Source organism: Lichenostomus cassidix, chromosome 18 (assembly GCF_008360975.1).
Source record: "Lichenostomus cassidix isolate B80296 chromosome 18, HeHo_3.0, whole genome shotgun sequence".
Lineage (NCBI taxonomy): Eukaryota > Metazoa > Chordata > Aves > Passeriformes > Meliphagidae > Lichenostomus > Lichenostomus cassidix.
In genome coordinates, this window is record NC_139498.1 from 1041789 (window position 1) to 1067816 (window position 26028).

At 43.6% G+C, this 26028-nt stretch overlaps 2 protein-coding genes across 8 annotated transcripts in view; both read left to right on the forward strand.

Moving 5' to 3' along the window:
• Positions 1-6392: 6392 nt before the first annotated feature.
• APOH (apolipoprotein H) lies at positions 6393-13372 on the forward strand. Of its 2 annotated transcripts, XM_085077354.1 has the most exons (8): positions 6393-6531; positions 7605-7781; positions 8405-8501; positions 9849-9925; positions 10493-10681; positions 11277-11456; positions 11914-12111; positions 12946-13372. In XM_085077354.1, exons 1-8 carry the CDS (start codon positions 6468-6470, stop codon positions 13014-13016), a joined length of 1053 nt encoding a protein of 350 aa, XP_084933480.1. In that variant the 5' UTR covers positions 6393-6467; the 3' UTR covers positions 13017-13372. The 2 variants fall into 2 exon arrangements, with proteins under 2 accessions (XP_084933480.1, XP_084933481.1); XM_085077355.1 differs by lacking the exon at positions 7605-7781 and having other exon boundaries at positions 6402-6531.
• Positions 13373-16988: 3616 nt separating this feature from the next.
• The window catches only part of CEP112 (centrosomal protein 112), a 141396-nt gene continuing 132356 nt past the window's right edge, over positions 16989-26028 (forward strand). For 4 of the 6 annotated variants that reach the window (XM_085077341.1, XM_085077344.1, XM_085077345.1 and 1 more), the window contains exons 1-6: positions 16989-17112; positions 18117-18237; positions 19218-19408; positions 20104-20243; positions 22868-22958; positions 25190-25264. In XM_085077341.1, coding sequence (XP_084933467.1) covers positions 18138-18237; positions 19218-19408; positions 20104-20243; positions 22868-22958; positions 25190-25264 — 597 coding nt within the window. In that variant the 5' untranslated portion in view covers positions 16989-17112; positions 18117-18137. Of the gene's footprint in view, positions 17151-18116; positions 18238-19217; positions 19409-20103; positions 20244-22867; positions 22959-25189; positions 25265-26028 lie in introns of those variants that run through there. The other 2 variants (XM_085077343.1, XM_085077349.1) reach the window with 2 other exon arrangements.

Genomic DNA, 26028 nt, shown 5'->3' on the forward strand with positions numbered 1-26028 from the left:
GGTATATCATAATAATTAATCATTTTCCAGGGATGAAATTGCAGTCCATTGCCATGTCCTAATCAGGAAAATCCTCCTTCCCATTGTGACATAAAAATGATGCCATTATTTCAACTCAAGTTCCCTGGAAAGTCGTGCAAAGCTCATTCCTCATGCAGATAGCTTGTGCATTATCCTCACAGCAGCTCTCCACAGAATTGGAAAGAAATGGCTGATCATATACAGAACATTGAGTGTAAAACAGGTTTTTTATATCAGTGTTCTCAGCAGAATACTGAGTGACAACCCAGTGCTTTCTCTTCTCGTAGCTCAGGAGTATGAGCAGCATGGTAAGATATCTGCTGCTTCTGGAGCTGAATCAGAGCTGATGTTTTACACTCTCAGAGCTGATGAGGTCCTTTGGGATGTTTCCTGCATTTTGTCACTTTCCAGATTTACAAACAAACATTTCTGCCTCAGCTGGAGTATTTGCTGTCATGGTTGTTTTGCTGATTTTGTCCTTCCCATCAGCAATCACTCTGGAAAAAAAATTTTGAATCTCTCTTCCAAAAAGGAATTCACACCCTTTGGAGTGCAGCAGAACAATTCTCTTGCGTAGGCAAACTTTCTGTCTTCAACTGTGCAAACAAAAAAGGCAGAAAGATGGAGACTTTGAAATACAAACAAAGCACTCAAACCATGTGGAAAAAACAAACTGCTCTTGTGCAGCTAAACAAGGGAGCCTCTGTGATTTATCTGGAGAAACATGGGGCACAGGTTTGGAAGGAACAAAGTAGGTGGGATTTTTTTTTTCCCTAGAAATAATAATAAAAAAAGGAACAAAATATGCAGTGAACATACTTGTGCTTTCTGTGCATTTCCAACTAATGTAATAAATATTTTTCACCCTCTAAAGTGCTCATGATCTGTTCTTTCCAAAACATCTGGACATCTTCTCCTCTCAAAACTAGAATTAACAGGAATGTCACAGATATCAGTCTCAGCAATGCTGGAATGATTGCAATTTCATTTCATTCCTGTTGCCAAAATGCTGGCAGCATCATTCTGTCTTCCTGGGCAACGACAAAAATCTCCATGCACAATGAATAAAAGAAAAATGACCTCTGATTTTTTTTCCTGTTATTTTTACAGAAAATTACAAAATAAATGCAAAACTCCAAGAAGAGCCTGGCTTGCTGCTGGTGCAGATTACAAGACCAGAATCTGAATTTTTAGATTCACACATGTGGAGATTGTCAAAGCAGCTGAGTCAGAGATTTCCAGATTGTCAAAGCCTTCTGGAAAGCACAAGGCAGAGCTGCATCTTCCCAAGAAACCAAGAAACCAGTGCTGGAATAAAGTTAGCACTTTCAAAAGCAGGGCCTTCCTTCATTTGCCTCAATAGGATTTGAGTCCTTCAGAAAATCTGATTCCAGTTAGCAATATCAGCTCCTCCAAAATCTGCTTCCTCTCAGGAAAGCTTCCCTGGTTTATTGCTGCAGATTAGAGGTTGTCACAGAGGGAAATTAGTTTATGGAGACCTTCTAATGGTTTCCACCACAAAAGCAGCATCAGTGTGGTGCAGCAGAGATCTGTTAGCCACAGAGTGATGAGAACCACGAGCACCAGACAGCCTCACCCCAGAGGGATGGAGGAGCAGTGTGACATTTCCAGAAAAATTCCTGCCTCTAAACCCATCCACTCCGGGTTTGAATATTCAGGAGCACTCTTAGCCACCAGCTTGTAAAGGTCAATGGTGTTCCCTTTGGACCCAGCAATTTGTGGAGTTTTCAGCTCTGAGAGTGTATTTTTCAGACTTGTCAGACAAGAGTGAAATGAGGAATTGCCTCCTTTCAGAGTTCACTTGCTGAGAATACAAGTGTACATATAAATATACAAAAGATAAGGAATATATACAAATATATAAATACATATGTGATATATATTATATATTATAAAAATATATAAGAAAAAGCCTCAGTCAACTATTTGTGTAGATCAATAAAGATCTGGGGGAAAAAAAAAATCCTAATCTTGTAATTTTGTTAATTGGACATAAAATGATTCAAATCACATATTAAAACACTGATAAAATCCCATTTTAAAAAAGCCTCAACTAAAAGCAATGACAAGAGTTGGAGTGACGTGGGAAGGCTTTGGGTTAGACCATAAGGGAGATCAGCATCCTCTTTTTGATTATTCTGTACAGGAACTGAGTCACAAAGAAGGTAGATTTAATCACCCAGAACACTCTGGACTGGTGCCCAGGGAGAATTTCCCAGCTGATTTCCGTGGCTAATGCAGATCTCAGGATCTCTCAGGATGGGCTGTGGATTTATCTGGTGACACAAATGATCTCCGGCAAGTGAAATGTGAAATGGTGAGATGGTGAAATATGGTGAAATAAATATGGTGAAATATGGTGAAATATGGTGAAATATGGTGAGATGGTGAAATATGGTGAAATATGGTGAGATGGTGAAATATGGTGAGATGGTGAGATGTGAAATGGTGAAATGGTAAAATGGTAAAATGTGAAATGGTGAAATTGAAATATGGTGAAATATGGTGAAATATGGTGAAATATGGTGAAATATGGTGAAATATGGTGAAATATGGTGAATTATGGTGAATTATGGTGAGATGGTGAAATATGGTGAAATATGGTGAGATGGTGAGATGTGAAATGGTGAAATGGTAAAATGGTAAAATGTGAAATGGTGAAATGGTGAAATGGTGAAATATGGTGAAATATAGTGAAATATGGTGAAATATGGTGAAATATGGTGAAATGGTGAGATGGTGACATGCCAAGGCCAGTGTGATGAGCTCAGGGTCACTGTGAGGTGCTCTCCTGCAGCACAGAGTGCTCCTTGCAGAACCTGCAGCAGATCTGACCACAGCTGACCTTTCCCCAGCTTGTAAACAAGATGACAACCACAGGCAATACACATATATATATCTCTAAAATAATCAAAAATATAGGTCAGCTGCTGCTGCAATGGAAATCTGTGACATTTGGCTCTATAGCAAGTGGAAGGATAAGGATGAAGAGAATCTCCAAAACTTTGTTCCCAGCCTGATGGGAGCAGAGACGAGTTGGAGCTTGGAGAGCAGCCTGACTGAGGCTCTCTGATGGTTCCTCCTTGCAAGCACAGAGGGAAAGGCAGAGAGTGGGAGCAGCCAAGACAAGGAAAGAAGGTCTGTGCCTCTGTGCTTTCACACTGCCATCTCCAAAGCTGTCCCTTGCAGAGCTGCTCCCTGCAGATTCAAACTCTCACAGAGAATAATTTGCCCCTGAGGCTTCATAATTCGACATTCCCGAGGAAGAAATTCAACACAGGATTTTTTTAGACGGCGTTTAGATAAATTTATCAGAGGAACAGACTGTTTCACAATATTTGGGTCACAGTAGAACTGTGAGAGAGATTCTCTGGGTTTCTGTGCAGGAAATGAGAAGGCGGAGAGGAGGAAGTAGCTGTAAAATGTGCTCTGGTTTTGTACACTGTGAGTTTAATGGATGGGAAAACTGGAACACCTTCCTGCCTCTGCAGGAGAACCCAGGCCTGCTGTCACTGGGGAGCTTGTTAGTGCCAGAGCTCTGAGAGCTCAGAGTCACACACAAATGGGGATTTGAACATCCACACTGGGTGCTGAAAGGCCTTTAAGATCCAGGACTAAAATGATAATTATTTTACTAAATTCAGAAAAAAATCAGTGGTTTTCTTTTCTTTTTCTATTTTTTCCCTCCTTCTTTTTCATTTTCACCTTCACTGGTAAGGCCTTTGCTGGTTTATCCTCTTCCTCTCTGCTGCTCCTTGCAGAAACCCCTCTGATCAGTGCCAGACTCCATCACTTCATCACTGCCTTTGCCAACATCCACTCTGGAGCTCTGCTTTGCTGCCCTTCAGATTGCAGCCTGGGCAGCAGCAGCTCTGCAGAGGCACTTAGTTCACCTCCTCCTGTACATTCCCAGGTGACAATCAGGCTGCTGGGACACTGCTGGGGCTCTCACCACACTGCCTGAGAGCACCTCGGGCTGCTCCTGCACTGCTTGCTCTGCCTGCAGCTGCCATTCCAGCCCTTGGGACAGAGCAGGATTTGGGACAGAGTTCACCACTCTGCTCTGTGTTTATGTGGTTTCTGATCAAACAAAATTCTGCTCTGTGATTTGGTTTGCAGGAGCTGTGATATTAAATAGCTCACGTGTGAAAGGAGTGGGATGAGTTTGATGGAAGATCAGCTGATGTATATAACTGCACACGATGCAAACACAGCAAGAACTGGGTCGGTTTGTTCCTGCTGGGCCCAGGTGAATTCACACAATAAAAGTCACATTTTCATGGAATCACACAATCACAGAATGGTTTGGGTTGGAAGGGATTATCTCATCCACCTCCTGCTATGGACAGGGACACCTCCCACTGTCCCAGGCTGCTCCAAGTATCCAACCTGACCTTGGACACTGCCAGGGATCCAGGGGCATTTATGGATTCTCTGGGCACCCTGTGCCAGGGCCTGCCCACCCTACAGGGAAGGATTCCTTCCCAAATCCCATCTAGTCCTGCCCATCTCCAGCTGAAGAGCTTCCCCTCTGTGTCCTGTCCCTCCATCCCTTGTCCCCAGTCCCTCTGCAGCTCTCCTGGAGCTCCTTTAGGCTCTGGCAGGAGCTCTGAGCTCTCCCTGCATCCTTCCCTGCTCCAGGGGAACATTCCCAGCTCTCCCAGCCTGGCTCCAGAGCAGAGGAGCTCCAATCTTGTGATTAATTTAGTGGCCTCCTCTGGACTGCTCCAGTTATTGGAACATAAACCGTTATTTGTAACATTCAGATGTTTCTCATTGCAGAGAAATAAGTTTTCAAGAAGAACCACGTTGGCAATCACTACACAATAATGTGAAATACGCAAAGATTCATCCCTCCCTCCGCTTTGCAGGCAGTTTTCAGTCTCAGTTCTGCGAGCGGCAAAGTTTTCACTCCCAGCCGTCGAAGGGAAATGAGGCGCAGGTAGTTTAACCCTTTCCTCCCCGCCGGGATTCCTGCCCAAGGCAGAGCGCGCTGCGCCGCCTGCTGCCCGCGGCGGGAACTGCAGCGAGCAGCGCCTCAATGCCAAATTGTGCCAAAAACTCCTCTTTGGGAGCTTCGAACAGAGAAGGACAGAATATCGGGCTGATCTCGGGAAGGACTGCAGCCAGAGGCAGGAAAGTTCATTAAAGCAGTGTGCCCTGAAGGGAAAAGCCACTCGTGAAAGAGAAGAGGAAAAAGCAGCCTGTGACAAATGGAAAAACAATCAGATGTAAATACAGAAAATGAAGTCAAGCTTTTTCTGTTGGTTTAGCAGTGGTACTTTGCCCTTCTGCACTGTGTATTTGGTAAATATTCTGAGCAGGACATTCGCAGCGTTTTCTTTCTGAGGAGAATAGCATGTTCCCAATTGTTTAATGTTGTGGCTAAAATTCGTGTTTCAAATGCAAACAGAGAAATTTCATAAAACAAAAACAAACAAACTATTGGAGATCCCAGCAGTAAGAGCTTGACATAACCCAGCTTCTCTCAGCTTCAAATGTCCCTCACTCCCCCTCACAGCCTGTGAGTCAGCAGGGGAGGAGGATACTTAGATTAGAAACACCAAACTGTGGAACAATCATTACACAAATGTTATTTCGGTTGCACATCAGATGCTCCTGCAGTTAAAATCTGCTAAATTAGAAGAACTGCAGTGATCAGAACCTTGGCTGATAGCTGTCGAGTTCTGACTCGATGGCCCAAGCTAGCAGTGCCACAACAAGCCTTTATGCCACCCAAAAATATGATTTATGACCCCCTTGTCACAAGTAAGCTCAGGAATGATCCTTTCAGCCTTGCTGCAGTGCTGAGCACTGCCTGGGCTGCTTTTGGGTTTGTGGTAATTGGGAGACAACAGCAATCAGATCAGGCAGAGCCCTGGAGCCCCAAGTCTCAGGGCAGATCATCATCTGTGGAAAGTGGCATGAGGCTGGGACATCACTGGAGGCACATGGCAATGCCAGTGTCACCCCAAAACGGATCATTTTGCCTTAGAATTATTTGCTATAACTAGCAGAAGTCTTTGGTGCACAGAAATGTCCATGTTTGAGTGATAAACACAAACCTCAGAGTGACACTTCTATTAATCAACCCAATTCTGCATTCCAAATACCCTCATCCCCTACACATGCTGAGAATACTGTCTTTCCCAATCCCATCAGTCCCAGCAGGAGATGCTCTGCAGAACCAGCCTGAGAGGAGCCTGTTTGGAGCAGCAAGTGCCATCTGAATTCCTGCATTGTGCCCCCAGTGCACCATGTGATGGTTGGTTCAGCCTGCATTAGCAGCCACACAAGGAGGCTTTTATCTCCTGTTTACTGGGATGCCAATAAACACCAGGAGTTAATGTGTAACCATCCTCGTGGGGGTTTTTAAGGGCTGCAGCTCTGCCTGGGGGGCACTTGGGACGTCGGGGACTGGCAGGATGGAGCCCCTGGCACTGCTGGGGTGCCTGGTGGCTCTGAGCCACTGCGCTCTGGCTGGCACAGGTGAGTGCTTTCCCCACCCTGAGGGGAATGGAGGGGAGCTGGACAGAACAACGGGATTGTGAAGCCTCGAGATAATCCTGGTCAAGTTTGAACAGGGGTTTTCTCTGGAAGCTCTTCTGCTCTTTTCCTCTTCCATCCTTTCCTATCTCTTCCTCTGGGGAGGTGAGTGGCTGTGCACACAAGTATAGAATGAAGCAGAAGAATGGCTGAAGGATGTTGTGAACCCCAGGCTGCCTGCATGGCAGGGGGAGCTGTGTGTGCCAGGATGAACCTGCTGCATGCTCCCTGCTCCTGCTCCATGCTCCATGCTCCATGCTCCCTGCTCATCTGCTGCATGCTCCCTGCTGCATGCTCCATGCTCCCTGCTCCCTGCTCTCCCCTCTGCACACCCCTGCCTGGCTTTCCTCCCCTCTGCCCACCCCAAGAGCTCTGGCTCTGCCTCTCCAGCAGGAGCCTCTCCATGTCCCCAGCAGGAGCTCAGGCTGCACCCTCCGTTCCTCCCTCGCTGTTCCCTCCTGTTCTCACCCTCTGGCTGATGAGCTGTTCATGCTGTCAGCATGTTAAAGCTGTTTGGGAAGCAGAGCTGTCTCATGGAACAGAGGGTCTGCCCCAGTGAACAGAAAAACTGGAGACACCAGAGGAAAAAAAAGGAATTTAATTACAAGAAAAAAAAATTTGATTTCAGGTTGACCCCACCAAAATAATTTAGATTAAAAATTAAAGGCATTTTTCTTCTAAGTCTCTGTCACCCTGTTTTGTCCAAGGTAATTTACTGTAATTGACTCTGTGCACCACCTTCATAAATCTAGTTAGAAGGAAAAGTAAATTTTAGTTTGAAAAGTGATACAAAATCCAACAGGAGTCATTGACAGAGCTGCTGAGGAGCAGAAGAAGAAGAACACAATTTTTCTGGCTAATTCTCACTGCAGCCATCAGCTGCCTCAGCAAGGAATGTCCAAAAGGATGGTTGAGCTCAGGGCAGGGAGATCCCATAACTCATAACAGTACAGCTGAGAAATAAAAACAACTCCAATTTCTTCCCCATTCCTTGTAAAATGTCTCCTCTCCTCCAGTGTGCTCCAGGCCGCCAGAAGTGATGTTTGCCACCCTAAATGTAGACAAAAAGGTGTATGAAGTGGGCGAGGAGGTGGAGTACAGCTGCCGGCCAGGCTTCATGCCCAACAACGGGCAGAGGAAATACACCTGCCTGCCGACAGGGAAATGGGCTTTCAACACCCTGCTGTGCCTCCGTGAGTACCACAGCTCCTCCCCAGGGACCCGGAGAGGATGCTGGATAATCCAAGTGTGGGATCCAGAGAGGATGCTGGACAATCCAAGTGTGGATTGTAATTGGATGTGTTCAACCAGAGCTGTCTCCATCACTTGTCTCCCCCAGCGGTTCTTCCCTCACTTGGTGGGAGACAAGAAGGTGTTTTCCAGCTGGAAGGGAAGCAGGGGAGAACAGGGGTGGTGCCAGGGGAAGGATTTCCCATCCATGTCCCACTGCTGCCCCAAAGGCTCTGTTCCTGCTGGGGATGGAGGTTGGAGCTGGACAGGGTGAGCTCCAGCTGCCCCAGCCCAGCAGGGCTCATCCTCTAACCCCAGTGCTCCACAACCTGCATTTAGTGCTTCCCTCAGCCCATTCTCATCATCTCACTGCATGAAGTCACTCCTCAGACAATCATCACAGAAACCTGGAAATGACTGTGTTTGACAGACACACAGAACAGCCAGACTGGGAAATGTGCTGCATGGCAGCAGAGAAACGACAGCCCCAGGATGAACCTTGTGATCTACTTGTTCCCATTTCCGTGAAATTATTCTTTCATGCCTCAGGAAATAATGTTATCATTTTTTTATCTCTAATAAACAGCAAAGAGATGTCCTCCTCCTCCACCCCTGCAGAATGGCAAGATGGATTTTCAAGAGTTCCAGTACCAGAGTAGTGTAACTTTCTCATGTGATCCAGGGTAAGCATCCTCTTCCTCATGCTGCTGAATAAACAACCTAAATCAAACTGCAGTGTCACCCACTGCCCCACTGCAGGACAGAGAAGATAGACAACTGCACACAAAAACTCATCTACATTTCAGAAATCATGCAAAAGAAAGCCTGTCTGGTGATCCACCTCTGCTCAGTCTTGGCTATAACATTACAGAGCTTTGCTACTCCAAAGAAAAGTCTTACAAATATGGAAACCACCAAAATAGCAGAGATTTTATGCAAAGATTTATTCAGCACTGCTTTCCTCTGCTTTTCAAATCCTCTTATTACATCATGAGATGAAATCCTACAGCAGAGAGTAGATAATCTCCATCAAAGTTATGCTGTTGGGCTCTGGAGACTGGAAATTGTGTTTCAGTGCCTTTCTGAGCTCACTAAATGCAAACATGAGGTTAATCCTAACTTACCTGCAGTAAATGCACTTTTACTCAAGGCTACTCGTTAGCTTTAGAAATAAGGATGCATTTTAAAAAACGGTTATGCTAAATGCAGGGAAGCATTTGATAGCAGCAGGTATTTAATTGGGTTTAATTGGTATTATTTAATTGTACTTGGGTAATTAATGACTGACCAGTGCTTACCTGGAAGGTCACAGGGGGACACAGTCCAGAGTTCACTGAAAAGTGTCAACAGCCTCAGCAAGCTCCTCCTGTAAAGAGGAGCAGGACAAGGAATAAATAAATTCAACTATGGCACCACATGTAGCAATGGGACTTGATTTGATTTTGCTAATTTAACGTACTGGTTTTCAGCTGCATGATATTGAAATGACACACACAGGATGAATATTTCCTTAAAACTCTGAGTAAATGATAATTGTGCAAGTCCAGAGGATGGGAGAGAAGCATGTAGTGTGCACATGGAAATGGAAGTGTCTGGCATTAAAATATAACAATGCACCTCAGTGACTTCAGTTCTGAAGAGTGCTGAGTTCCTTCCAATATTTGATCCTAATTGCCATAATTAACTAGGAACTCCTCTGAAGACACCATAACATTTCCATTAGCAATCACAGATCAATGTTTGCTATTTACATACATCCTCAGTATTAATCAGTTGTAGAAATTAATATGTAAAACTGAATATAAAGTTGAAACAACAAAAAAACATCTTGTTGTATGAAGCCTTCTGCCTGCATGTTTGCAATATTTGAATATCAAGAATTTTTCAGATCTGATTTGAAACTTCCTCTGAGGTCAGGAATTGCTAAACTAGAAAAGGATTTCAGAGCTGGACTCTGAAATCTGTTCCTGAGAAATGACAGATCTTTAATCAATCTCCCCTTTCTGATAACCAGATCTTCTTGTTTCCAGCTACAACCTCGTTGGGTCAAGAACGAGCCAGTGCATGGCAGATGGAAAGTGGACTGGAACTCTTCCACAGTGCCAACGTATGTGTTTCAATAATAAATGATAAAAAAGTTTATCCCTATTGCTATTCCAGGAAGATTCAGAACTCTCTATACTCTTATTCAGAAGTCTCCTCTAGCGCTGTGCAAAAGCTGGTTAGGAAAAATCAAGCAGAATCCTGCATATTTGGTTTTATATTGTGGATTTCAGAGAAATACAGTTTAAAGGTCTGTACAAAAGGTCGGGATCAGGGATGCTATTTACAGCTGGAGGTAAGATGCTTATCCACTCAAATTCCTCCTCCCTGTGTATAAAAAGAGGATATTGTCATGCCTTTGTACTTATGCAGGGCTTTGTATAACCTATCCTGCAAAAACACTTGGCAGAAAAGCAATAATATTGTCTGAAAAATGCAACAAAACTCATGAATTCCATACTCTGAGGTTCCTGAGACTTTTAATCTGAACTATTTGTTTTGCCAGCTACAAATACAAATACAAATTCCATGCAGGGTGGTGTGGATTGATTTACTTATAACCATGTTTCTCCCCCGATTCTCCAATAATGAGATTTTAAGCCTTAATGTTCTGAATGCTGTGCTTCTGTAGCTGTGACTTGTGCCCCTCCCTCGCTGCCCGAATTTGGGGTCCTTTCCTTCCGCCGCCTAACTCCTGGGAACGTTTCTCACTTCCTGGACACAATCCTGTTTGAATGTGTTCCTCCTCTCGCCCTGATTGGGAACGAGACAGCAACCTGCATGGCTGATGGCAGCTGGAGCAGCATTCCAGAGTGCAAGGGTAAGGAAATCACTTTTATCCACACCAGAAATATTCCTGAGAGTTCCATACACCCAGCTCTACCAGCAACCTTCATATTTGATTGTTTTTCACAATTGTTCTTGCAAACATGCAGCTCAGTTATTCTGCAGCTGAATTCTGCAATCGTTCAGGCTCATGGATCAAGGGGATTGCTAACCCATGGCCAAAGCATGGCATTGACAAAATATTTGCTGCAGGTGTAAAGGTTAGACAAACAAACCCTCCTAAAAGTAGTGCATGAACCTGAACCTGACCTCCAGTGTGCAGCCAACGTTTGATTCTAGGTGCTCAGATTCACCTAAGAAATAGCCAGCCTTACCCTCTGTCCTAAAACCTGCCCTGCTTTCAGTTCAATTACACCACGTTTGGGTCATGTTGTCACCACAGATTGCACCAGATGTGTATTTAAAACAAGTCATGGTTATTTATTTGCTGTGGGTTTTAAGCTACCTTCCCCCTGGCTGTGTTTTCCTGTGGAAGAACTACCAGGAATGTTTTTATACATTTTTCAGGTATTCAGTATGTCTGTGAATTGTGACACTGATAAAGCTTTGGGTTTGGTTCTGTCCCACAGTTGTCACCTGCCCCACCCCAATAGGAATAGAAAATGGGTTCCTCGAGTTTGTTGCTCGCAGAACTTACCATTACAATGAGAGTGTCAGCTTTGGCTGCCAGCCCAGCTATGTGATGGAAGGATCCAAGTTCTCCCGCTGTGAGAAAACTGGGAATTGGTCCACAAAGCCAACCTGCAGAGGTAAGCACACTCCATCTGTCAGAAACCAGGAATCAAATGGAATTCTTCTGTCAGACCCCCACTCTGACTGTGGATTATCACTCCTTTGTTCTGGAGCTGTCCCCAAAACGAAGCCAAAAAAGGAATTGCAAGGCTCTAACCTAAGCTACTCCCAACACTGAATGTTTGATGATATGTCTGAATTGACTTTAATAATCAGCCATGTATAACTTCATTTTGCCTGAGTATTTCCTCTCCTTGTCCTATTCCATACCATTAGAAATTTTACCAAGGTTGGATTTTCACTGGAAACTTTTGACCCTGTGCTTCAGGGTCTGAATTTCTTCAGCATTTTAATGGAGTTCTATACATATGTGGGACACATTTTTCATTCCCAAAGGTCACATGAGCAGAGTTCTGATGGGATCTAATCTGCCCCCCCTTTCAAACCTGTTCATTATAACTGGATTTTTTACAGCCCCATGTAAAATACCAGTGAAGAAAGCTGTGGTATTGTACAATGGTGAGAAGAAGAGAGTTCAGAACGACCTGAAGGATGGCATTCTGCATGGGGAAACTGTGTCCTTCTACTGCAAGAACAAGGAAAAGTCCTGTGCCTACACTGCGGATGCAGAATGTGTGGATGGCAACTTCACCCTCCCTGCCTGTTTCAAAGGTAAGAGCCAGGAGGTCACAAACCACCTCCTGGTGGGGGAATGACAACTGCTTTAGTGTGGGGGACACAAAATAATAACAATTATTTAGTTATTATTTGAGCATATTTCATCTTCAAGCCCTATTTGAGTGCCTGTTTGAATTATTGGGTATTTGAGTTAGTGGATATTTCTGAAGAAAATGGCCTGAGGAGAGAATGATTACAGGACTTTTCTTTTGGTTGTGCCAGAGCCCTGCTCTAATTCCTGTCCTGTTCCAGAGGACCTTATTTAAAGGGAGTCTATCCCAGAGAAAATAAATATTTATGTAAAGTGTTCTGGGATTTCACAAATCCTTGGATCAGCACCTTCTTGAGGGATAAAAAGCCTGAACACTGCTGCAGCCCTGAGAACATGAAGTGTTCCCTCCTATTCTGGTGAATTATTCTCACCTTATGCTGATCAGGAAAACACTTTGGACCACGAGTGTTGAAAAGCAGCTGAGAGGTGTGGGGAGAAATTGATGCTGGAGGAACTGCTTTTCAGGGATCCAGGCTTTGAGAAGAAATAAACAGACATGACCAGCTTGGGTAGCAAGAGGAAATGTTTTGCATTTGTTTTGTCAATGTTCCTTGCACACAAGTTTCCTTGTGAGTTTTATTTTCATTTTTAAGCGAAGCAAAAGCACAGCCTGTGCAGGGTGAAAACACCTCAGCTTTATTAAGACAGAAATTCAAACAGTGCATTTCTTCTACCAGTTTCACTGTGATGCAAAGATCGACTGCTCACCTCGCTGTTGTTTTCAGCTATCTCCTGTTTCCAGAATTTAACCCAAGTTCTTCACTTGTCCCCAACAGAACGTGGCTTTGTGTCATCTCTCTTTAAGAAGGACATCTCAGAAATGAAACCCTGTGAAGATGAAGCCTGAAGCAGAGCAATAACCCAGTACTACATTTCTGCCTTACTGAGACACAACATCTCACACACAAGTGGAAACTTAGGTCCTGCAAGTGTAACTTAGCTCTTGTGAATGTAGCTTAGGTCCTGGGAGTGCAAACTTCCAGGTGAACTCCAAACTCTGTGAATGCTCATTTCCTCCCCACCATCCCCACCAGGCTCTTCCACAAGATAAAACAACTTTTCAGCCATTAACTTCCATTCTCTTGTCTCTGCCTTCTTCCCAATCCCTGCAATTCTGCTTCTCTTTTCATATTTCCTACATTTTTGCAACTGTTAATGACTTCCTCAATAGCAGTTGCTTTACAATAAAATGATCTTCAGCCACTAGTGTGATCTTATTTAATATTACCTAATAATCAATCAGATCCTTTAGCTCTGGACTGATTTATAGCAAAAGGCTTTAATCATTAATAATGCCTGGGTTCTGATTCCATTACCACTCCCCTGTGACAGGAGTACCTTTAATTATAGATAGACAGAAGGTCATCAGCCTGGGATTCTCCAGAATTTACATAAATAGAAAAACTGAGATTTGCAAATGAGTTTACAAGCCAAGTATCTGATCATGATTTAAACAACAATAGCATCAGATAAAGGGGTTTTTAATATTTCTAAAAAAAAAAAAATTGCTTAAGTTAGTAAGATTACTTAGATTTTGAGGTTCTAACTTCACCTGAAACTGTCTTAAACCACTGTTAATTTTTACCACTGTTTCAACATTGCACAATACAATTGCTTCAGGGGTTTTGTTTTATTTTTTTCAAGAGAACTGTACATCATTGAGCAACAGTACTGATCTCTGGTCATTAAGTAGCTCTGAAGTAAATTGTACTTTTAATTTGATTTACGGTACAGGCATCTCACTGGTATGATCCAGTCTGGCAAGTTTTGTGCTTATGTCTGTATTTTCATTCAGAAAAAGTAATTATGATTTCAACATCCTAGAAAGTGATAGAGAAATATTTGTGGTACACATATAATAAATTGTCATGAGTCATCCATGGTTCTCTCTGCAGTTTAAAAGCCTTTTCTTTGATGAAAAGCATGAGCTCCACAGTAAGCAATCTACTGTAGGACTTTTAAAAGGACCATTTAACATTAAGATCAAACTGCTTGTAAGATGGTAGAGCTGCCATTAAAGAACTCTGAACATACTCCAATTATCTCTTTTCTTCTTTTTTCTAAGGCTGCATATGAATATTTTAATAGTATGACTGATATAATTTGTCCTTAGGCTTCCTATTTTTAAGGAGAGGTTGAGGCAGCTATTATTAAGTATTTAGTACTTTGTACTCAGCAACAATTTAATTTTCTAATACAGAGACAGACAAATCCATGCTGGCAACTGAAGTGGGTATTTTGTTGGTACAGTGTGTGCCATGCTTTGGTTCTGAACATGTTTAGGTTGGATCCTCACATGATATTTGCAGGCAAGAGATCCATAACTCCTCCTAACACATCCATAGATAGCTGGCAAGAGCCCATTAACCTGGGATCAAGTGTGAATATTGTGTGGATCCATCTCTGGCATTGGGATGTTCAGCACAGCTGCTGCGACACCAAACACAGTTTAATATTAACTTGTGTTCCGCAGCAAACCCTGTGAAACTGGGGTAAGGGAACTTAGCATTCACTGCCACCCAAATGCTGCTTGCCCCCGAAATGACTTGTATTTTGCACAAAAACAGCTGCCCCAGGAAAAGTGGGATTTTTCTAAGGAAATGTTCCCAGCTCTATTTCCCCATGCAGCAGGATAATGACTGAACACGCTGCCTGGCCCTGCTTTCTCCCTGGATGTGCAGCACTGGAATACTTGAAAGGATCACCCTTAGGAGCCAATGTTCACAGGCTGAATTTATTATCTACTCTCCCCAAGCAAGAGAGGGAGAAAAAAAAAATCTGCGACCTGTTAACTCTTTGAAGTAGTGAGGTGTTTGTGAATCACAACTTTTCAGACATGAAAGATTTGCTCAGAAAGTCTGAAAAATAATGTCTTGCAACTTCCAAGTGTTGGAGAAGCTGGTATGAGGCAGTGAAACCTGACTCCTTTTTTTTCTGTATTTTTGAGATGTTTGAAAAAATGCCTTAAGCTGTGTTCATGTAACTTGTGGCAACCTGCTGAGATAGTTAAAGAGATAAGAGAACATGGTAAAATGGGGTGGGGGAAAAAAGTACTGAATGTGTTTGACTTAAATGACCATGTTTTTACAATTCAAATTGGCAATTTGTTCTGTATTCTGTTTGGGATATCTTTGTGTTCTCTATCAGTGTAGCTACAGTGATTTCCTCGGGAGCACATCAGTGCTCATGTCCAGGCTGCAGCTTTGGTTGGAGACAAACCTCAGTCATCTCTTCAATCTTCTATTTTTCTTTCTGCTTTTTTGGACAGAAGTTGTGCAATTGTCAAATCACTACAATCTCTCTGACCACACTGCTCTGCCTTGGGAAGCAGAGGGATCTATTCCCTCAGGAAATTCCTCCTGGAGCAGTGGTTCCAATCATTTATTTTGCTTGCCCTCGTGCTCTTTTTCATCACATTCCAGCAAATTCACTTTTCCAAAGTACTTGGTGATGAGCATGACAGAGATATATTCAAACCTGAAGGCAACATGCAGAAACACAGCAGTGTTACTCTGTGCCAAGGATCTACCATGGTTTTAACACAGATGAAAAATGTCCAGTGTTCTAATAGGCAATAAATGACAACTATTTTAAATTTGCAATTTGAAGATAACAAATCATCTTTGTAACGTACTCCTGAGATTCTACCGGGTTTGGGGGAAAGAGAAATAAGCGAATCCAAGAGGTCAGAGGGTTTATTTGGGCTCATCCATACACACAATCATTTCATTCACTCAGGAAGGGACTAGACAGCTGAAGGAACTGGGAGATTTCTAATTCCTTTGGGTTGATGGTTTTCTTGAAATGCCTACAAAATAACAAGTACATCCCATGGTTTGTGTAGAAGTGTCAAGCATGGACTTTGAAATTCTTCTATTCCACAACAGCCCCTCGTGTTGTCTGCCCTTGGGACAGGACATGAACAGCCCAGGAAACACGAGCAATACGGAGCAGATGTAACGTTTTCAAGCGAGCCCAAAGTCACTCTATTACCTAAGAGGATACACTGAACAGATTTTACCGAGGAGCCTCCCTTGAGGCGTTTCCGTGCTGGCGATCGGATCAGTAACTGTGCAGGGAGGGGAATCTGGGGAGAGCACTGGCTGAGGCAGAACCACCCACTTCGGGCAGGAATCCCAGAATATCCTGAGCTGGAGGGACACACAGGATCACCCAGCGCAGCTCCTGTCCTGCACAGACACCTGGCAATGCCACCTGGGCATCCCTGGCAGTGCTGGAGCTCTGGCAGCCTCAGGCTGTGCCCATTGCCTGGGCAGTGCCAGCACCCTCTGGGGAAGAACCTTTCCTGATCTCCAGCCTGACCTGCCCTGGCACAGCCATGCCCTGGTTCATCCCGGTCAGCAGCGGCAGACAGAGCCCAGCGCCGCCCGGGGCAGAGACTGACTGCATTCCCGCAGCACTGAGTGACTGCATTCCCGCAGCACTGACTGCATTCCCACAGCACTGACTGACTGCATTCCCGCCGTGCCACACCATACCGACACCCGCTCGATGTCCACATCTTTGCCCGTGCTGGTTCCCGGTCCCGAACACCTCCCCGGCCCTCCCACACTCCCCGCGGGCTGTGCTCGGGCTGTGCTCCGGGCTGGTCAGGCTGTGCTCCGGGCTGTTCTCCGGGCCGTGCTCGGGCTGTGCTCCGGGCTGGTCAGGCTGTGCTCCGGGCTGGTCAGGCTGTTCTCCGGGCCGTGCTCGGGCTGTGCTCCCGGCTGTGCTCGGGCTGTGCTCGGGCTGTGCTCCGGGCTGTGCTCGGGGCTGTTCTCGGGGCTCCCCGGCCCTGAGGCCTCTCTCCCTCCGTCCCTCCCAGCCGGCCCGGCCCGGTCACCGCGGAAACGGAAGCGCGCGGGCCGCCGGGAGCGGGGCGGTTTGAACGTTCGGCCGCTTCGCCTTCACTTCCCCGCCGGGCCCGACCCGCAGCGCCCCAGGTAACGGGGCAGGGCCCGGGAGGGGATGCGGGGACACGGTGCGAGCTCCGGGCCGGGGAACAGCCGGGGGAACAGCCTGGAGAACAGCCGGGACACTGCCGGTGACACTGGCGGGACACCGCCGCGACACGGCCCGGGCTGGGCTGGGCTGGCCGCAGGGAAGGGCCCGGGGCGGGCCTGCTGTGGGGCTGTGCCGGCAGAGAGGCGTGGGCATGGCTGGGATGTGCCAGGAGAGCTCCTCACTGCCGGGAGATGTACAGGACGGGACGGAGAGCATCTCCCGATGAGAGCAGAGCAGAGAGCAGAGAGCAGAGAGCAGAGCAGAGCCGAGCCGAGCAGAGCAGAGCCGAGCCGAGCAGAGCAGAGAGCAGAGCAGAGCAGAGCCGAGCAGAGCAGAGCAGAGCAGAGCCGAGCAGAGCAGAGCAGAGCCGAGCAGAGCCGAGCAGAGCAGAGCAGAGCGCTGCTCCTTGCCTGCCGCTCCTAGAGCCGCTCCGGCAGCGGTTTGGGCTCTGGGAGTTCAGCTGTGCCTCTGCCTGCCCGTTCCCCCTTTCTGCCCCTGTTCTGTAAACCATTCCCCTGTGAGGAATACCGAGTTAGCAATGCGGTATCGCCCAACCCCTTGAGGTGTTTGATACAAATTGGGTGTGATGAGCCCATTTATTGTGAGGTTGGCTGCTCAATTTCCAGCCTAAGCAAGCGCGTTCTTGTCGATTTCACCGAACACTCCTTGTCCGCAAAGAATCTCTTAGTGTTGTTTTTCCTTGTAGATCACACTGACTACCCGTTATTTACAGAGAATCTCTCCTAGTTTTGTTTTTACCTGTAGATCACACTGACTACCCGTTATTTACAGAGAATCTCTCCTAGTTTTGTGTTTATCTGAACATAACGTGTAGTTTCGCTCCCTGTGTTGCTCCAAGCACACCTTTGTGTGGCCTGAGATGAGCAAAGACTGGGGTAAAGCAGTATTTGACCTTTTCTGCATCGGTGTGATTATTTGACAGGTTACTTGGTGTGCTTTCAAAATGAGCAGTGAAGAGGAAACCAAGGAGAAGCTGGATGCAGAATTGGATCGCTGTGTTGTGGCTATGAAGCCCTATGTCCTAAACCTGAAGCACAGTTCAGGTAAATATGGTGAAATGTGCATTTAAACACTAATAGCAAAGTTCTGGGTGACTGATCATTAATATGTGTAGTTGGATCATTTAATTTAACCTAAATTAAGGACAAATTTAGGCACTAAATCTCTGACATTACAAGGGACAGTTCTGATGGGGTTTTGCACAACTTCTAAAGTTGGATGTTTTAGGTTCCTACTGCCGTTGTTTGAGGTTATCTGTCTTGCCTTCACGAAGTGAATGTGCTTTTGCATAAATACATTAACATCTATCTCTGGAAACCAAGTTCAGTAGAAACTAAAAGCTTCTAAGTTGCATTGTTTTTAAAATAGCCATCACAAAACTGCAATTAGTTTTTAGCTATAAACATTTGGTCAGGAATGTGTAACAATAGGAACGTCAATTAATAAATGATGTTGTATAAATCTAATTTTGACAACACACTGGTTATTATTAAAGGCACAAACCCTAAGAATTAAGAGCTTTATGTGTAAACATTTAACCAAATGAATAATTTCATCATCTGGTAGCAAAGCTTGTGTAAATAGAGATTTATTTTTTTTAGATAGATGAGGTTTTATTGTGTATTTAAAGTATTAATGGTCGTGCAAGCTGTAATTTGTAGTCAATGGCAGCTCTTGCAGTGAGTGCAGAATTCTTGGTGTTTGCAATTCCATGCTATTTCCAAAGGTAATGTAAACTTCTGGTAAACAGGAATTTGTAGAAAATGTTTGTGGAATACGTAAATTTGAACTATTGATAAAGACTTATTTTTAACTTAGCTATTTAACCATTATTTGGTTTGTCCACTTGGGTTTTTTATTTGTTTCGCTTTAAACTTTTGTGTAGAATAGAGAAACCTACAAAACTGGTGAGCAGGGATGTCTGCAGGTTTCTGAATGTATTTGATCAGCTGTGAAAACGTATATCTGTGTTTTCAGACCATGTATATCTATATTTTCAGAGCATGCATATCTATATTTTCAGAAAGAAAAAGATGCTCGCTGTGGATTAAAAAACTCTGCAAGCCTTCAGGAGCAGGTGTAGGAATAGTGGGAAGGGAGAATCGAAACTTGTATGCCAAACTGCTGCTCCACATGCTGCAGAGAGGAGTTCTGGATGGTCCTTTCACCCAAAAACCAGAGGAAGGAATGCTGAAAACTTTGCCTGCCTACATGGTGAGTGACATTTCTTTGTAAGCCAAATTCACTGAAATGTGTCCTGAAATTGCTTTTCCATCTTTGATTTGGCACAAATGTGTAAGATGATTCTGGATGGATTGGGTGGAATTGCATGTGATAAATAAATGCATTTCTTGTAATTGATGTTGGGAAAATCTTTGAATGGGCAAAATTTTTTGAGACTTGTTCTGGTTAAAAGGCTTATAAAAATAGGTGTTTTTAAAGAATGGAAACGTAATATTTTTCTAGTTCTTTGGAAAAATTAATAAAAGGCCCTTGAGGCTTTCTTTTGTCCTAATCAGTAGATAATTCTTGGGAAAAGAAAAATGTGCTAAAAGGTGGTGCCTTCAGTAGCCTGAGATGACTATAGAATGCACACAGACTTTGTTAAAGCTGCAGTTTGTTTTCTGAAGAGCTCAATATGCTGTGCCAACCCTTGGCATCAGCTTCAGTGACATAACTGTGCCAATTTGTGCAAAAATTACCCATAAGAAGTAAAGTACTGGAAAATATTTCCACTGTTGCCATGAATTCCCATGGGTTGGGATGGTGGATTTGCACACCTCACTGATTTCATTGGAAGAAGAATGTCTGTACTGCAGATACTCCTGCAAGAAATGACATTAAAAGTGTAAGGAATGTATCTGTGTGAATGTATTCACGTGTTGATGTTGCATTTGTTCTCATTGCAGTCAGTTTATTTTGATGAGCCAAGTGCACCACGAGTTCACAGCCCTGATGTACCTGAGTGGGTGATGGGAGAGCTGGAAAACCAGGAAACTAACATGTCTTCTGTAGAGGAATCATCTTCAACAACACCACCTGCACATGGGTAAGGCTGCTGGCCTTGCTCTAGCCAGGTGTGATTTGTATTTAATAGATGTTGGGTTTGATAAGCTCTGCACAGCTCAGTTTGTGTGAGTTTGTTGCTCTCCCTCGTGGACTCACCATAAGTTTGTGTTTTATATACAAAATATATAGGTAACAGCTTCTGTGTAATGGGAACTTCTAGACTTTTTTATTCTTATTTTTCTCCTTTATGTCTTCTTCTCTGGCTTCTGTACATTTTCCATGCCCCATCCCTCTAATCCGTTTTTTCTTCCTCTCGTTCTTCCCCTTTCAGTTACAGACACTTAACTTGGGAAATCAAAGTCTACATTTGTCCTCTAAGGCTGTGATGCTGAAAGCAGCTGTTTTATCAAATAGTTTCTAATGACTTTTTGCCTTATAGATTAGAAATACAAGCAAGCATACAGATGATAGACTTAAAATCTGAATTTCTGATGACAAATTTTGGTAGTTCTGTAGATAACATTAATTACTCTCCACAGCAATAAGAAACTTAATTTTCCTGTGAGTTATGCAAAAAAATACTGAAGGCAAATATTTCAGCTGCTGTGTTTTGTGGAAATAACTTATTTAATATTGTCTTATTTACATGTGAATATGTTAAGATATTACCCATATTCAGCATATAGATCCTGTTTTTCTTTGTATTGACAATTTTGGATGAGCTATCAGTGCAGGTAAAAATGTGAAGTATTAAATATTTCTGGAATGTGCAGTTTGTAGGGAGAGCCAGCAGATGGTGACCGAGTTCCATTAGATTTTCTCTCTCCCCTGAATGTGCTTTGGGAAAACTGTCCATGGGCATGGAATATATGTAGTTGGATGAAAATTTTGCATTCCAGCCATGACTCAGTTCTTACAACATTTTCTCAGGGCAGAATAGATAATGTCAGTGAGACATGTTTGAGTAACTACTTGATGCTCTTTATCTCAAGATTCTCTCCTTTCAAAGACCCAAACAAACAGAGAAGTTCTTTTCATAGTGATTTTTATCTTGCCATACAGATAATTCTGTGTTGGGCAATTTTGACTTTTCTATATGAAGTTGTTTTTCTGCCTAAATAAAAAGTAGGTAGACAAACCTTCCTTGCAAAGTGGGGTGTGGATGAATAAAGCCAAGCAGCTGGGGCTGGAAAGGTGCAGATTTATTTTGAAATGTGAGAGGATTGGTGTGAGAAATGTTTTGATTGGTTTGACTAGAAACCTAGGCTTTCTGACCCCGTAGGAAAATTCTACTCCATGTTTACAGAGTGTGCCTGAAAATATTGTGAAAGGTTAGTGTGGAGTTGTGCTGCACCAGGAGGAACCAGGGAGTTTCCTTACGTTGCTCCTAGAAGGAATATTTACTAATCTCCTTTATTAGCAGCAAATTGCTTCCTCCTCCCATGGCAGCTCCCTGCTTGGGCTGAAGCAGGAGGTCACAGGGCTGGTGGCAAAACTCTGATCCTCCTGCACTCACCTGCAGTGGGAGGAAAAAGAATGAATCCTGAATTTTTGGAGCCTGACTCTTATTGACTCTTACTGAGTGGACAGGTAGTAAATACCTGAAATGAGCAAAATTGTGTCCATCCTCAGCAATCTTTTCAAATTCTTTTGTAGAATCAAGTAAAGCAGCTTCCTTTTAAGTTCTTCTTCAAAACAGCAAATACAGAACTAAGAATACATCTAGACATTTTTCCTTCCTTTGTTCAGTTTGGAAATATTACAGGTGACTTGGGTTGGGTTGTGTGTTTGTTGATATTCTTGAATCTCTGAATGATGGGGGCATGAATTCTGTTTTCTCTCCTTTTTAACAACTGGAACCTCATTGCATTGTTAGCTAACCTGGGTATTGTTCAGAAAGGAAATCTGATAAAAGGGCAGATTTACTCACAGGCAAAGATTTATCTCCTTTTAATGAAAGGTAATTTTGTGTCAAATGAAATCCTGGTAAGAACTGCAAGAGGCAGTCGTGTTATCATATTCCTTTTGATCTTTTTTACCTCTAAGACTTTGCTTATCTAAACTATTTAGTGCTTTGTAATTGTTATTGTGCATCCATACACGTTGTTGATGTGGGATTTATCGGTGCTGGAAGGGAAGGTAGGCTGCCAGTTGTTGTATTTCTCTGTTCCCTGCCGTTCTGATGAAAGCTGGGCCCTGAGCTTGGTGAAAACTTGGTGTTTGTGTTCCTAGAAATGACTGCTTTATATTGTACATCCAACTGTTGTTGTTCTGTTCATAAACACTTCATTCATCTCAGTGTCTTTTTGGCATAGCAACCTTCTCATTTGCTGCCAGATGGAAAGGAAGGAAGGTATTTTAATGGTCTGATTTGACTTTAATATAATATAGGCAGTCATAGGAAGGTGAAGGGACTAACAGGAGTTTTTAATTACCTTAATACCTGCGGATTTGACAGTGGACTATGGGCTGAAGGGTATTTCACTACTGTTTTGGATCTTTTGGTGTATCAGCCTATCTAACAAACATTTATAACTTTTTTCTGGTTTGCTTTTTCCCTGTTCTGTGGCTGAGAGCCTGTCAGTGACCAGGTGCATCAGTGACAGTTCTCTCCACCTGCCTGCTGTTCTTCATTTCCCTTTATCCAAGTGTTTTATTCAACAGGGACAGATTCAGTGAGAAGCCACCAGTTCTGTGCCACTGTCTGAGCTCTCCTCGCCGGGCAGATGAAGATGACCTAGGCACGTCACTGTCTGTAAGATATCCTCCTTTTTGTCCTACAGCTCCACTTCCCCTGAGTTGATTTTATATATCCCTGTGAAGCTATTTCCATTGTGTGGGTGGTGCTCCCCCTGGAAAGGTGCAGACATTTGAGAGGGAGTGATGGGGAGGACTGAAGCTCATCAAAATCTGTCCTCTGCAGTGCAGGGGAAAAGAATTCCTTGCAGGATTCTCAGCTCATCCTAATGCTTGACCTCTGTTTGGAGTTGTGTGTTCAGTGCCTGCTGCATTGTTTTCCCTGGGCCTGGCAAGGTGCCTGCATTGACATCATCTTGTATTTTGCAATAATAGATTAAAGAAAGCTGCATGGATGCCTCTGGCTCTGTTCAGTGATGGTTGACCTCTGAAAGAGTGAATTTTGGACAGTTTGTTTCATCAGACTTTCCACACTGAGCATTATGACTGATGAAAGGGCAATGAACAGGCTTTGTCTAAAACCCTTTCAGTCCAAGATTTTTAATGATGATGTTTATATAATTGCAAGCATTTGCACTGACAATTACTCCTGACAAATGTGTGTTAGCAAGAAATGTGCTGTTTACCTTCCTCAATGTGCTCTGTGGCCTTGCAGTGTCCTTCACCACACCTAGAACAGCCCTCACCCCTCCAGGAACACTGAATTTCCTGTTTGTTCCTGTAGCTCTGCCCACGCTTCTTTTTTGATTCTATCAGAGGAAGAGTTTGGAAAGATTGCAGCTGGGCACAGCTGAGGATTTACGAGGACATGAAGTGCAAATAGGATAAACTGGAAGCTCTTTTCTGAGGGAATTTGTGTTCTGCTGTGCATCTGGAATGGAGGATTAGCAAGGGGCTGGTTTATCAGGGCAGGTTACAGGTGCTCAGTGGGCAGAAATAAATCAGTGCCTGTGCTCTAGGCTCTGTTTGCTGGGAATGTATTTATGTCTCTGTTGATTGTATGTATACAAGTGGAATTTAAATACAGAAATGCCATAATTAAAAATAAAACCACATGCTGGATTTACTAAATTTCTCCTTGTTGGTTTCCTGTTTATTTTGCTTCAGGAAATATTCCTTATGGAAGAGTTATTTGTGAAAAGAAATTGTTTTCTTCAGTCAAAACCTGGATTTGGGGCTTCAAAGTTTTGTAGAGGGGGTTTGTTGTTTTGGTTTGTTTATTTTTAATTCTTTTTGTTGTTGCTGGCTCTGCCACAGCTGCCAGGGCAGTGTTAGACAAATCACTGCACTTCATTGTTCTTCAGCTCCATACACTGGATTCTCCTGTGATTGCAGCTTTGAAAGGACCTTGAGGTGAAATAATCCTCTCTTGCTTTTCCAAACAGTTTGATAGCGTTTGGCTGGCTGGAGCAAACAATACCTTGTTCCATTGTCAGTGCTGCACAGATGTTCTGGCAGAATTCAGGCTCAGGTAGAGCAGACTTTTAGGAACCATGAAAAGGTGCATCAGGCAGGTGTTGATGAGGTGCAGCCCAGCTCCAGTCCCTGGTGCTGGTGACAAGTGAGGGTTACAGAGGAGCTGCTGCCAGGTTTCTACACAAACCTCTCTTCATGAGACAAAGTAATTCACACCTCAGTGTTGTTTTTCCAAATACCTCAGCTAAGGAAATGTTCTGCACCAACTTCCCCATTTGATGCATTAAATGCAGTTGGTAGTTCTTGTTATCCTACAGGAAAACTTAGTTCTGCAAGGCAGTTCATTGTTCCTTCCCTGACCAGGAAGCACAGCCCTGGTTGGGTGCTGGAAATATGAGAAGAGCTGGGCAGAGCTGCTCTGTCCTCTGCTTTGAGAACCAGCACTGCCTTGCTGGGCTTGCCTTTAATTTTTAAACCCATTTTTTTATTTGGAGGCTGGTCAGGTGATCTCTAAATTCTGGATTAGCCCCACAAAAAGTGCTGTGGACATGAATCATTTCTAGAATGAACATGTTACCTGAAAAGGGAGTATTTTGATTTTCACTAAGTAAATTCCCCCTCTGTAAAGGAGACCACTGCTTTGGAAATAAATAAAGAATATTAAAGTGAAGAGCTGGGTTAATTTATCCTCTGAGCTCCATTTTCAGCACAGTATCCTTCTGGTAACTGAGCTGTGGAGGTGGAAGCTGTCAGAGCTATTGTGACACTTCAGGAAGTGCAGTGTAGGCATGGCCAAGCCAATGAGAAGCTTTATTTTAAATTATGTATGTGCCAGCAATTCTGATCTTCTCTTTGACTTTTTTTATGTTCCAGGATGATCAGCACAAAAAAAGCATTTCACTGGATGATGATGACCTCGAAGCACGTCTCAACAGTTGGAATCTTGGGGTAAAATAAACTGAGTACATTCCTTATTTATTAACTTGCAGTGGGAACTCCTCAGTCATGTAGGCTGCATTAGCCAACAAAGCTTTATGTGGGAATCAATCTTCTAGAAATGAATTGGTAAAGCTTGGAAAGGTTATTTATGAGTGTTTGAGAAGAAAACATTAGCATTAAGTAATAATCATTGTGATGTATTTAATATGGCTGCTGATAAATCAGGCAAAATAATGGCTGCTGGGCAAACCAAGTGCCTTACTCTTGTCTTCAGACTCTTTCTTGATGACACTAGAACATGATTTTTTATTTACACTGAAGGTGGAGGTGGCTGAACCTGTCAGCACTGCACAGGTGTCTGACACAAAGGTGCAAGCAGTCCCTTGCAGATTTTGCCTATTTGGGCTGTATTTATATATTATATTGGATTCTATGAGCAGAAAACTGTCATACCTCGAGCTTTTAAAGCTGCTTGGAGGGGGAAAACTTGCTCATGGCCATTTTACAAATTATTCCGATTGATGCTGACAAAGAATCTCTTTATATCCAGCTTTTTTATATCAGTGTCGATCTGCCTGCCTGCTTATCTGGCATCTCAGTAATTTTATTTGTATTTTATTCCTTTTCCTAATTGAAATTCCAGTTTGCAATCATGTTGTGGAGATAATGGCTGGTTATTAAACTGTGATGATCCTGTGCTGATACAGGAGCTCCCTTGGATAACAAATTGGCTACCGTGACACATAAATCACTTTTTCAAGTCTCCTCTCCAG

Bases quoted from the DNA above. Each gene is read 5' to 3' on its own strand.
- APOH (XM_085077354.1), top strand. From the start codon at position 6,468: ATGGAGCCCCTGGCACTGCTGGGGTGCCTGGTGGCTCTGAGCCACTGC. The intron at 7,782-8,404 runs GTGAGTACCACA...TCTAATAAACAG, and splicing joins CAACACCCTGCTGTGCCTCC to CAAAGAGATGTCCTCCTCCT. The intron at 11,457-11,913 runs GTAAGCACACTC...GATTTTTTACAG, and splicing joins CACAAAGCCAACCTGCAGAG to CCCCATGTAAAATACCAGTG.